Here is a 12,089-nt window from a genome sequence, read left to right on the forward strand (position 1 = left end):
TAAAATGCCTAACTTTTTTTTTTTTTTTAAATCAACAAAATGAGAGCTTAAGTATGGAGAGTTGCTTTGTGAGGATTAAAAGAATTATTAAATTAAAATTTCAGTAAAACTATATAATGCAATTCTTTGGACAATCAAGATATACTTCTGTTTAAAGCATGTTTAACTGAGTTATTTAGAAAATAAGTTTTATTACTTATCTTTTTAAGTGTTACCCCACTGGATTTTATACAGAGATGGATGCCATGGTAAAAAATGATAAATTGTTTTCTATCTATGCAGAGGAAAATTCTACTTCAGTTTAATTAAATCTACTAAAATTTGAACCTCTAATACTATTCAGAAAAGTTTCTTAATATATTTCATAAGAACATATGTAATTAGTCAGAAAATTATCATAGTACCAGCAATGGATTATTTAATCATGCACCTAGAACCCAAAATGAATGTATGACAAAAGACATGTTATATAAGCTGGACATCCTATAGGACTTGATTTTATTTATGTACCATTAGGAATATATACTGTTCATGTGGTCTACCATCTGTGGGGACAAAGCCATGTATAACATCCCAAAATATGCTTAAATGCCTTGGTGACTACACAAACGGAAAATCCTATTTAAAAAATTGTAAAATTCTGCTTAGCTTTGGGGTGTTGGCATGTTCAGCAACTATTATTCAGACTTTTTAATATTCTCCCTTTTACTTTTTTTTATTATTAAACAGTAGCTTGCAGGCATGCCAAAATCCATCACTCAGATCACAGAGAAGAATTATTATGCGATCATTTACCTATATACTTTTACAAAGTCTTACGTAAGACAGGCTACTTTTAAAGTTTTTCCTATATAATTTCTAGAAGGAAAGACATCTCACACAAATGGTTTTTACTACAAAAGTCGATTTTAGGGTTATTTTAATAGCTAATGAAACTATTAAAATAGTTTCACGCTGCCTCCTAGCTTTCATTAATGTAAAATCTTATTTTTACTTGAGTTTGTGTACATGTATTTGCAAGCTTTCTAAAAAAGATTTTATTCTTTGTAGAAATTATCTATTACAGGTCAGTTCTTCTGATCTTTATGGACAACTCTTTCTGAATATAATTCAACAAGCATGTCATATGTACCTGTTACATACTAGGTTTTGCTAGGCTCTGGAGAAATCAACATGAGTAACACATGAAAACTACGCTCCAGAGAATAAGAACACAGTTTATTTAATTCTGAAATATGGAGTATTTGCTTCTAAAACCATTTTATAGTAATTGTTTTATCAATTATTTAATATTAATTTTATTTACTCCTTAGATCAAAAGATCTAGGTACTGTATGTGACTCAAATACTTGTAAAGCACAGTGTCTTTTTTCTCACAATCTCATAAGGAGTTAAAGATGATACTCATGATAATTAAAATAATAATTTCTTTTCAGAATTCCTGTAAATTTTGTGTCATATACCTTTTGTTTGACAATTAGTTATGTAGTCATTTGTGAAATCACATTAATTTATTGGGCAATTATTTCCTTCATATCATAATTTAATCTTTGTATACATTTATTTTCCCCATCAAGACCTCCAAACATTTGAATGCAGGAATTATGATATCTTAAATGTATTTATATTTTTCCTGTTAAAGTTATTGGTGGTTTTCATCTGGTAGATAATAGTTAAGTATCCAGGATTTTATTAGTCACTGTTATTAAGGAAAGTCTATTTATCTCTCAAGTACATAAGAATAGAAAGTTATTTTAAAATTACTTTGTGTGTATTTAAAACATTTTTTTTCTAATTGCCTGCTCAACTCATTTGATATATAATAGTGACACATTGATACATTTTGTTATTGATTTGCTTCCAAAATTTATTACTTATTAGTTTATATTATACTTCAGTCATTTATTTACAAGGAGGTAAAATTGTTATGAAGGGCTTTTCTTCTTCATCTACATTATCTTATAATTCAAAAATATAGCCCTAAAATCAAATGCAAATAGTAGTAAAAGCAGCAATGTAAAAATATTTATTTCAGAAAGACTTATAGGTGGAAATGTGAAGAGTTAGGTGGAAAATATTCAACCATTCTTTCTCTGGCAAGCTTTAGTTTATGTTTTATAACTACATAGACCACTAGCCTCTTTATTTTAATTTTATTGCACATAAAAGCAATATATTTAAAATCAACTCATTATATTACCTCTTCTCTCAACAGTGACAAAAAAACACATCAACAAATAAACTTACCATGAATGAAACCATTCAGTCAAACTAGTTAACTCTTTTTTTCTGATTTATTTTAACATAATTTGTCTTGAAATTTTGAGACTATCACTGACTTTTTCCTAACCCCTACTTGCCCGAGATTTACTAATCAGATTTGTGATTCTCTTGATTTTTTAAAATGTATCACTTCCTTTTATCTATCTCTTACCTATTTGTCTCACATTTGTGTAGCCTAACTGCTGGAATACTGGTGGTGTATTTTTAATTGAAAATTGTATTGAGGTAATTGTAGGTTTACACACAATTGTAAGCAATCATATAGAGAACTCATACACGTTACTTAGTTTCTTCCACTGGTAACATTTTACAAAACTCTAGTATAATATTACAACTGGGATATTGGCATTGATCCAATCCACAGATCTTAATCACATATTCCTGTACTTCTTTGCATACATGTGTGTGGACATGTGTGTGTATTAAGTTCTACACAATTTAGTCACTTGTGCAGGTTTACGTATCTACGACGACAGTCAAGACACCAAAGAGTGCCAATACCATAAAGATCCCTTGTGTTGCCATTTTGCAACCACAGCCACTGCCTTCAGGAACAGCTCTCATGCCATCACTGATCCCTGGAAACCATTAATCTGCCCTCCATTTCTAATGTGTTGACATTGCAAAAATGTTTCATAAATAGAATCATACAGTATGTGACCTTATACTTTGGCATTGGCTATTTTTATTTAGTATAGTTCCCTGGAGTTTCATGTAGATTGTTTTGTATATCAAGTTTGTTTATTTTTATTACTTAGTAGTATCCCTTGGTATGTATGTAACACAATTTATTTAACCATTCATCTATGGAGAGACATTATAATTGCAAAATTGCACTTTTGCTATTATAAATAAAGTTGTAAACATTTTTGAACATTTTTGGTATCAACATAAGTTTTCATTTCCCTGGGATAAACTCCCAAGAGTATAATCACTGGGTCATATGGTAATTGTATATTTAGTTTTGTAAGAAACTGCCAAACTGTTTTCCAGAGTGGCTGTATCATTTTACATTCCCGTTGGAAATGCATGAGTGATCTGATTTCTTCACATCTTCATAAGTAGTTGGTGTTGTCATTATTTATTTATTTGTTTGCTTATTAGTCATTTTGGATAGGTGGGTAGCAATATCTCATTGCAGTTTTAATTTGAATGTCCCTGATAACTAATAACATTCAACATCTTTTCATGTGCTTATTTACCTGCCTTACTGTTTTAGATTTTCTCACTGATTCCTACACACACATATTATTTATCACAAATTATAACTTTGGTTAGGTTCACCTGATTAAGAAAGTTTATAGATACCTATTGCTGTGAAAGAAATATCCCAAATTCTCAATTTGGGCTTATAATCTGGCTCTAACATGTCTTTTCAGCTTCAATGATTAACTATTCACATATGTAGCTATGGCAATAGAGTCTAGAGAATACCCATGAAATAGGGATTTGCAATAAGGAGTAGGAAGCAAGGTGAGTTACAAAATGTGATTTCTCAATATATCCTACCTTTAAGTTTCCAGGGATGGTATATATGCATAATATATTTTTTGAAAGAAACATTATTATTTACTAAAGAATATCAATTTTTATAATTGTTGTCCTTTGAGTATAGCATGTTACATTGCATCAATATTGTCTTAAGCATTTCCAAAACATTCCTCAGCTATTCTTCCAAAATTACATCATTGGTTAACTCAATTTTAATAAGCAAACATAAGAAATGGAAATTCTTCCAAAACATAAATGACAAGATGTTCATATCTTTAAAAATTACAGATTTATCAATGTGTTAAAATAATATTCACGGCTTATACTAGGCCTGAAATGTGTGTGTGTGTATGTGTGTTTTCACTGTTAAAGAATGAACAAGTATGAAGGCATTGGCAGTACCAAATAAAATCTATACTTTCATCTGAGTTAATATAATTAATGATCATATTGATGCTCACAGGATAAACAAAGAAAGAATAAACAGTACAAAATCTTGATGAGTTATTTTCTATCAGAAATAGGCCACAAATTAATCAGTGTATGTGAAATAGCCAATATTTAAAACTCATCAAGGACCTTAGAAAATGTTGCAAAGTAAAAAAATAATATATCAAAATATATTCTTTAAATTCTTCTTTGTAGCCCCTTGATGTTACTGCTTATTTTACAAAAAAGATCTGATATCAGTGCACATTATGTAAAAACATAGAAATAATGAATGTGATTTGATAGTACTTTAAAATATTCTCATAAAATGTACTAACTTATTATTGGTAATTTTTGGAATACTACTAGCAATCATTTTTTTTCTCTTTTTTATTATTTTTATTTTAGCGTATTATGGGGGTACAAGTGTTAAGGTTACATATATTGCCCATACTCCCCCTCCCTCCTCGAGTCAGAGCCTTAAGCGTGACCATCCCCCAAATGTTGCACATCACACTCATTGTGTATGCACATACCCATCCCCTCTTCCCCTCCCCACCTGCCCGACACCCAATAGATGTTATTTCTGTATGTCCACTGAGGTATTGATCCGTTAATACCAATTTGCTGATGAGTACATGTGGTGCTTGTTTTTCCATTCTTGAGATACTACACTTAGTAGAATGGGTTCCAGCTCTATCCAGGAAAATACAATAGATGCTATATTACCATTGTTTCTTAAAGCTGTATAGTACTCCATGGTGTACATACACCACATTTTATTAATATACTCATGAATTGATGAGCACTTGGGTTGTTTATATAGGTCCATTATTTTAGCACATTACTAAATTAAGTCTTGACAGTTGTTAAAAATGAAGAATTTGACACTACCGTGAGCTTTTACTTTTTCTCAAATTTAATACTTTAGCCAGTCTGAAATCACTTTGTTTTTATCCCTGATTAATCATGTCCCCTTCCTCCAAACCATATCTGTGAGAGTTCCCAAATTGGTATATTGAGAGCAGAAAGATTTGTTAGAGTCTCAATACAAGGGTTTTGAATGCTAGACTGAGCATTTGGGAATTTCTTCTATAGGTATTACGACTCTCTTAATTTTGGACCAGGGAAAGATGATAAAAGAGAAATTTTGGGGTATTTAATATCATTACATAGAAGCCAGAGGAAATACTTAAAACACTCTAATACTTATGAAAGCGTTTTTTATACAGATTTGAATCAAATGGATGAGTGTTGGATAAAAAGAAGTGAAGCATAGAAGAAAACATAAAATGAACACAAAAATATTTGGTAATAAATGAGCAAGTAGAGGATAAGAAAGATTCAGTGATAGTTAAACGAAACCAGAAAGAGATCAAATCAGTTTGGTTTGTTGGTTTGATTTATGATGTGTTTGTTTCTGAGGGTGGATGTGGTATAAGGGTCAATTTGAAACATGTTTTTATATGACAATAAAATTCAAAAAAAGGAGAAACAGCCTGTTATAAAAATAGAGTGATGCTTTGGAGAGGAATAAGGATCGGATATATAAATTTGTGACCTTTCAGCTGATGCTTTTTAACTGACACCATCGACAAAGATGTACCTATTGGGGGTGGGAGAAAGAGAAGAGAGAAGTGAGGAGACTCAGGAGTGAGCATTCATCAAGAATCACTCACACATAAGATACAGGAAGAGAGTGTGGATCCGAAAGAATTGACAGAGCAGTGCTTTAGAGAGAGACAAAGAGAAACAGCCCATCTGATGCCACAGAAACAATGAGGAGAAGAGTTTCAAAGAAAAGGTGTATATTCAACAAGATCGAATTCCTCATCATGGTGTAAGGTTAGGTAAATGGATAAGTTCTCATTGCATGTAGCAAATACAATATCATGCATAGAATTCAAAGGCAGAAGAAGAAAAGTTTCAGAGAGAATTTAATAATGTTGGCTCTTAGAAGATGAGGCTGGTTCTAGCTGACTCTGTCAAGATGCTGACATACAGGAAAAATAAGATTGGTAAATAAAGCAGGAAATAATAAGTAGAAATAATATTTACTATTTATTTAAGGCTGTCAGTAGTTGAAGCACTATGCTAAGTATTCTATATATATCATCTTTAATCTTAACAGAACTAGAATAATCCAGGGAAATTATCCCTATTTAGAGATCAAGGAAATGAGACATTAAAAGGTTAAATAGTTTCTTTAACCCATATGTGTGGTAGATGTTGGACCTGTTTTCAAATTCAGGTTGAACTAACACTAGTAAGTTTAGGTATAAGGATTTATTTCTCTCTAGTGGTTAAAATCATTGAGGCTTGTAAGTAGCAGAGAAATAATGTATAAATAAAGAAAAATCCCTCCTGGGGGAGATCTTCGAAGGAGCTAGGTCTTGGAAGAGACTGGAGGGGCTGTCACAAGGGACTTAGGTAAAGCAAAAGAAGGTTATGCAGTTATATTTAACCACAGAGTTCAGACTTGATCACTTTTATCTATAAAGGTTATCATTTCCAAAACATGGGAAATGGGAATGATTAGTGTCTTGAGAAAATCAAGAAGACTCATTACTCGGATGATTCTGTTAGGAAATTAATGATAGAGAACCATAGGCATTTAAGCAGCAGATGCAATGGCCCAGTCAAAATAACATTGAATTTAAATGGGTCAAGTGGTTTTCTCTAGAAATAGTGCCCCCTGCCAAAAAGAAAGAGAATGACAGCAACAAAAAAGCAATGGTGGAAGTGATCTGAGTTGAGAAATTAAAATTTAGATTACTTAAGAAAGAGTTCTTGGGAAAGGCTACTTAGTGATAGTGGGGCAGTTTTTCCCTGCCCCATTTGTACTTCATGCCAGTAACTCAATCCCTGACCGTAAACCTCAGCATCAGAGAATAGGGGAAAACAGGATAAAAAGCTGTTGAGTTACAACTATTGTGACACAAAAACAGAAAAGAGCATAGATTTATATTGTAAATAAGAGTTTTACTCAAACCAACTGTTAATAGTATTGGAATCTGCATACTGGTTTGAAGTGGTTTAAAGTGTAGGTCAGTGTCAGAAAGTGGTCAGAGAGTTAGTCAATTTCGGTAAGAAAGAATCAAGGGCAAGATAATTGGAATAGAAAGGGAAATGTTTGAAAATCCAAACCTCTTAGTAGTCCAAGATCCAGTAAAAGGTTATAGAAAAAAAAAAAAAAAACATGGAAAGTATGGTTGTTACTGGTGTTGATGACTTAATATTTGAAATCATGGAAGTAAACTAGTACTACTTTGAAATTGTCAAAATGATCATGTCATTGAACAAGAACATGTTAGTTATTCTATTGAGAGATTATTGAAAACATTAGTAAAATTTCTTTTGCTTTATAGGTTTTTCAATATTAATCAGGATTAGTTATCAGCAGAAAAGAAAAAGTCCTTTGCTTATTTAGGTACAACTTCCTAATCATGTCCATATACCTCTTATTATGGCAATTGTATGGTAAATTGTATTTTTATCTAAATCCGTGTGTTTTTAAAAAGGTGATGTAAATAAATCTATTCTTAATGCAGGCTTTTCAAAATTCAAAATGTATGCCTTAATATTTTTCAAAAAGTGATCTTGTAAAATATATTCACTGATTATATTCAGCTTAAAATTATGCTTTTAAATCATGTTTAGCATAGTGATAATATATTTAACTTCAGTAAGGTCATAGTCACATTATTTTGGACTTTAAACTATGTACATGGGAAAAAAAAATCCTGAGTTAATCAAATTCTTTCTAGAGAACAGGAGCATGCAAACTCTAAAATTGTCAAATATATACCAAAAATACCTCCTATTTAAATTAAGGTGTTTGAAGGGAAGGAGGAAATTCCATTTTATTTTGCAAACCTAAGGCCCCTAGATGAATACTGTGCAAACAATATGCATTCATTTTTTATGATGACAAGGAAATAATCAGTGACTTAGTGTTGCTTTCAAATTTCTGTTTGGAGAGTAAATATTTTCTTCTAAAGATGGCTTTCGATTACACACTTTTAAAAAGAAATATTAGGGGGATATCTTAGCCAAGTGTGGGGGAATTGCTTAAACCATGAATTGATTACTGACTATTAAGCAGCTTTTATTTCAAATGCATATGATCACTTTAACCACAAGCTCCATTTTCTGTGTCTCCTATCAGCAGTTGCAGCATCCAGTGATCAAAGCCAGATTCCTATAATTGCTGTGTCGGTGACAGTGGGAGTCATTTTGCTGGCAGTGGTTATCGGCTTCCTCCTCAGTGGAAGGTAAGAGAAGAAGCTGTGATTCTGAACTTTCGCAGCTGATCTCTTCCCTACCTTGATCTGGCCATTTGGCGGTTAAGCACATCCCAAAACAAATCAGGCAAGCAATATGTCAGTGGATAACCTCAATACATGATGTCTGTCTTAAACCTTATCTTGTTTGTGTTCATGCCAATTTTTAAGCACAAAACCTTTTTATATACGCCTTCTTCAGAAGAGTGGTATAACATGTTATTGTTTATTCTGTTATTTTATATATCTCTTTTTCTGATATAGTTTCTTTCAATGTGGATTTTTTTCTCTCTCAAAAGTATATAAGGTTGTCTGCTTTAAGTTTAATTACTGTTTGGGAAGGGCTATGTCTATGTCTAGTAAATTTTGAGGGATAGGACTGATAATTCTAGTTAGCCAGCATTCTATATTAACAGGGTAATGGGTACAAAGCAGGCATTCTGGCAAACAAGCTTCTTTGTAAATAACAAAAACCTTTTCAATGACAGCTTTTATTGTCAGCTCTAAAGATTTCAACCTGAATACTTCAATCATGGTGTATACTGATGTAAAATGAATTTTATTGAATGTTATATCAATACATACATGAATATGTGCATTGCATATCTACATTTTTTTTTCATTTTAAACAAAAATAAAAGAGGTAGAGCCCCACAAAGAGCTTTTGTAGAAGGTATTTTCGGATATTAAACTGAACATCATCAACATTCCTGAAAATAAAATAAAATAAATGAAAATGAGTATGCCCTATTCTGACAACAAACATATTTTCATATTTTCCTGTTATTTTTATCCAGGCCATTGTTGGAAGAAATATTTAGAAATGAGACCTGACCCTTTGAAAATTCATTTTGGTGTTAGATCATTATAGAAAAGTTTAAAGTATTCATTCAAATATTTAAACCTGACAAAAATGTGAGGATGTACTGTAAGATTCCAAAAGCAAAAAAAGCCACAAAATCAATATTTATATTGATTTTGTTACTGTTCTACTCATTTACTGTTGACTTTTCAGTACCTATTCAACTCATAAATATACAGAATTAGGCACTTTTCAATATACTGCATATTGTGTTCTGAGAAGATTTATGACTATATCTGTAATTTATACTAGTAGCAGTTTATTTTCATAAAATATTGCTAATTCCTCTGAACATCTTTCTCTTTGTATCTGAAAATTCCATTTCTTCCAGTTCTTATTCATTTAAAAGTGGTTGAAATTTTCTTAAGACTATATGTAGCATTTCATTGCTTACTTTTATTGTTAGAATAGCAGCTATGCATTTTCAGAATTCCTAGCTGGGAGGCAGTTTGTGTTCAGTTGAGCGCTATTAAACCCAACCACGCCAACGAGCTGGCTTTATCTAGAGCCACACTGATCTCTCCTCTCTGAAGTCGCCTGGTTAGAATGCCCAACCTACAGCCCTGCTTACTGGAAGATAAGCAGATTTTACCATCCTTGTCATAAAAACTTTGCTCAGATTTTGATCCAGTTAGAGATAATCAAGTTGTTATGAATTGTAACTACTAAGAAAACTACCCTGTGATAATGTCTTTTCTACCAGCCAAGGGTAGATACACAGGATATATTGCAGAGCTAGCTTGTAATACCATTTATTTACTTCTGACTGAGACAAGAATTGGCATCTTTCTTTCTAGTAAACTCAATAAGCACTACTTATATTTAGGGGCATAGGGATTATAAGAAGATACTGTATTTGCTGTGTCCACACTTAAGAAAAAGGGATAATAATGGAGAAAAGAAGCAAAGTCTAGAATCCAATAGATTTGTATATTTCAGAATTTATTAAAAGATACACATCAAATATGGGAAATATTTTATTGTGGGATTAGCACAATATATTCATTAACCTAAACATTCTTAATTTGAATTAATGTGAATTTACTGATGACACTTGGCTATAGGTTTTTGCGTACCCATGTGTGACATCTATAGCATTAAACAAAGTATTTGAGAGAGCAATCTACCTACTATTTGATAACTGAAAGAAAGTATAGTTTTGGCTCATTTTCACACACTCTACATACAGAGTCACACACACACATATAGCCACACACACATAAATTTCATATGTACCTGAAATTGCTGTACAAGAACAACTAAATTTTAACATACTGTCTCATTTTTACTGCAATCACATATATGCCCCAGAGACAACTTAATTTTCAGCATAAGTGAATCCAAGGCTTGGCAAGAAATTTTTTGGATGTATTATATTATAAAAGTATATTACTTTTAAAAATAGCAACATCTTACCAATGAGTGTGTTGTTTATTCATATTAAAATTCTCTTTTAATCTGATTTAATTTAATAACATAATTAAGATGCTGACACTAGGAATTTGCAGTTGAAAAGATAACAAGTTTTATCAAAAAAACAATCTAAGAATTTTTCTTACAAGCAAATTTTTTGCATGTAATTTCATTACTTCATTTTGTTGAATGTACATTGTTGAATTTTCAGGGAGCATTTGTCATATGATAGAAGGATCTTTTGGCCATTGTATTGTACTCTTTATACACAAATTATTTTAGATTTTTGCATTATGTAAATATACATATACAAAGGCAAAATAATATTACTCCTGAAAGACTTTTCCTATTTCACTTTAGGCAAGGTACTTTGCAATGTTTGTATGGACCAGGGGTCCTCAAACTGGGCCCATGGGCTACATGCGGCCAGCGGAGGACTTTTATCCGGCCCACGGGTGTTTTTGCTGCCACTGCCTGTCCTGCTTAGCAGCCTACTAGTCCCGGGCCCACAGTGCCCACTGTGTGTGTGGAATGCACGCGGCACTCTCCAATGGCCCTCCAATGGTCTGAGGGACAGTGAACTGGCCCTGTGTTTAAAAAGTTTGAGGACCCCTGGTATGGATTAAGGAAATCTTGCTCACCCTGTAGTACCTAGATTGTCTTGAATTAAATCAGTAAAGATTTGTCAAATAAATGGAAAATTAAATGAAGAACTATGGCCAAATGCTAACACAAATTTCGCAAATTATATTTGAGTACTAGCAAATTATTTTGAAAAGCCTCTCCTAAGTAGGGTTTAAGGATGTTTAATTACCTATGTTTCTCCCTTTTCTCTGTACCAAAATATGATTGGTAAACACATGCAGGCACATACATGCACATGACCTTTAGACTACCTTCTCACTTTGAATTTAACATTTTATTACTTTTAATATGTTGAATATGACACAGCATACCAAATATTTGCTCCTAGGTAACATTGGAGCAAATGAATGAAAAATTATTTGAAAAATAATGAAAAATTATTTCATTGAAAATAATTTGACTCCTCAGTTGTTAAACAATTTTATTTAGATATATTGCAAAATGTTAATATCACTTCTATCACTTCATTGAAAATTTGTATCATGGTTTGAGCCCAGGAAAAAATACATCTTGAAGATCCATCTCACTGACAATTTGTATTTTTGTTCTGACTAAACAAAAAATAATTTGCATATTATGACATACTGAATAATATGAGACTAATCTACTTTTAAGAGAAAAATTAACTTTTTAATTCTAAAATACACTCAAAGAAGGAATCAAATATAGAGACTTTTTGATTG

General features: G+C 31.9%; 1 protein-coding gene across 8 annotated transcripts in view; it reads left to right on the forward strand.

The window, feature by feature from the left end:
- Positions 1–12,089, forward strand: part of EPHA5 (EPH receptor A5) — a 303,231-nt gene that overhangs the window by 213,841 nt on the left and 77,301 nt on the right. For 4 of the 8 annotated variants that reach the window (XM_075997884.1, XM_075997886.1, XM_075997888.1 and 1 more), the window contains one exon: positions 8,372–8,477. In XM_075997884.1, coding sequence (XP_075853999.1) covers positions 8,372–8,477 — 106 coding nt within the window. The remainder of the gene's footprint in view (positions 1–8,371; positions 8,478–12,089) is intronic. The other 4 variants (XM_075997885.1, XM_075997887.1, XM_075997889.1 and 1 more) reach the window with 1 other exon arrangement.

The sequence above is a fragment of the Microcebus murinus genome, chromosome 26 (assembly GCF_040939455.1).
Source record: "Microcebus murinus isolate Inina chromosome 26, M.murinus_Inina_mat1.0, whole genome shotgun sequence".
In the NCBI taxonomy this organism is placed as follows: domain Eukaryota; kingdom Metazoa; phylum Chordata; class Mammalia; order Primates; family Cheirogaleidae; genus Microcebus; species Microcebus murinus.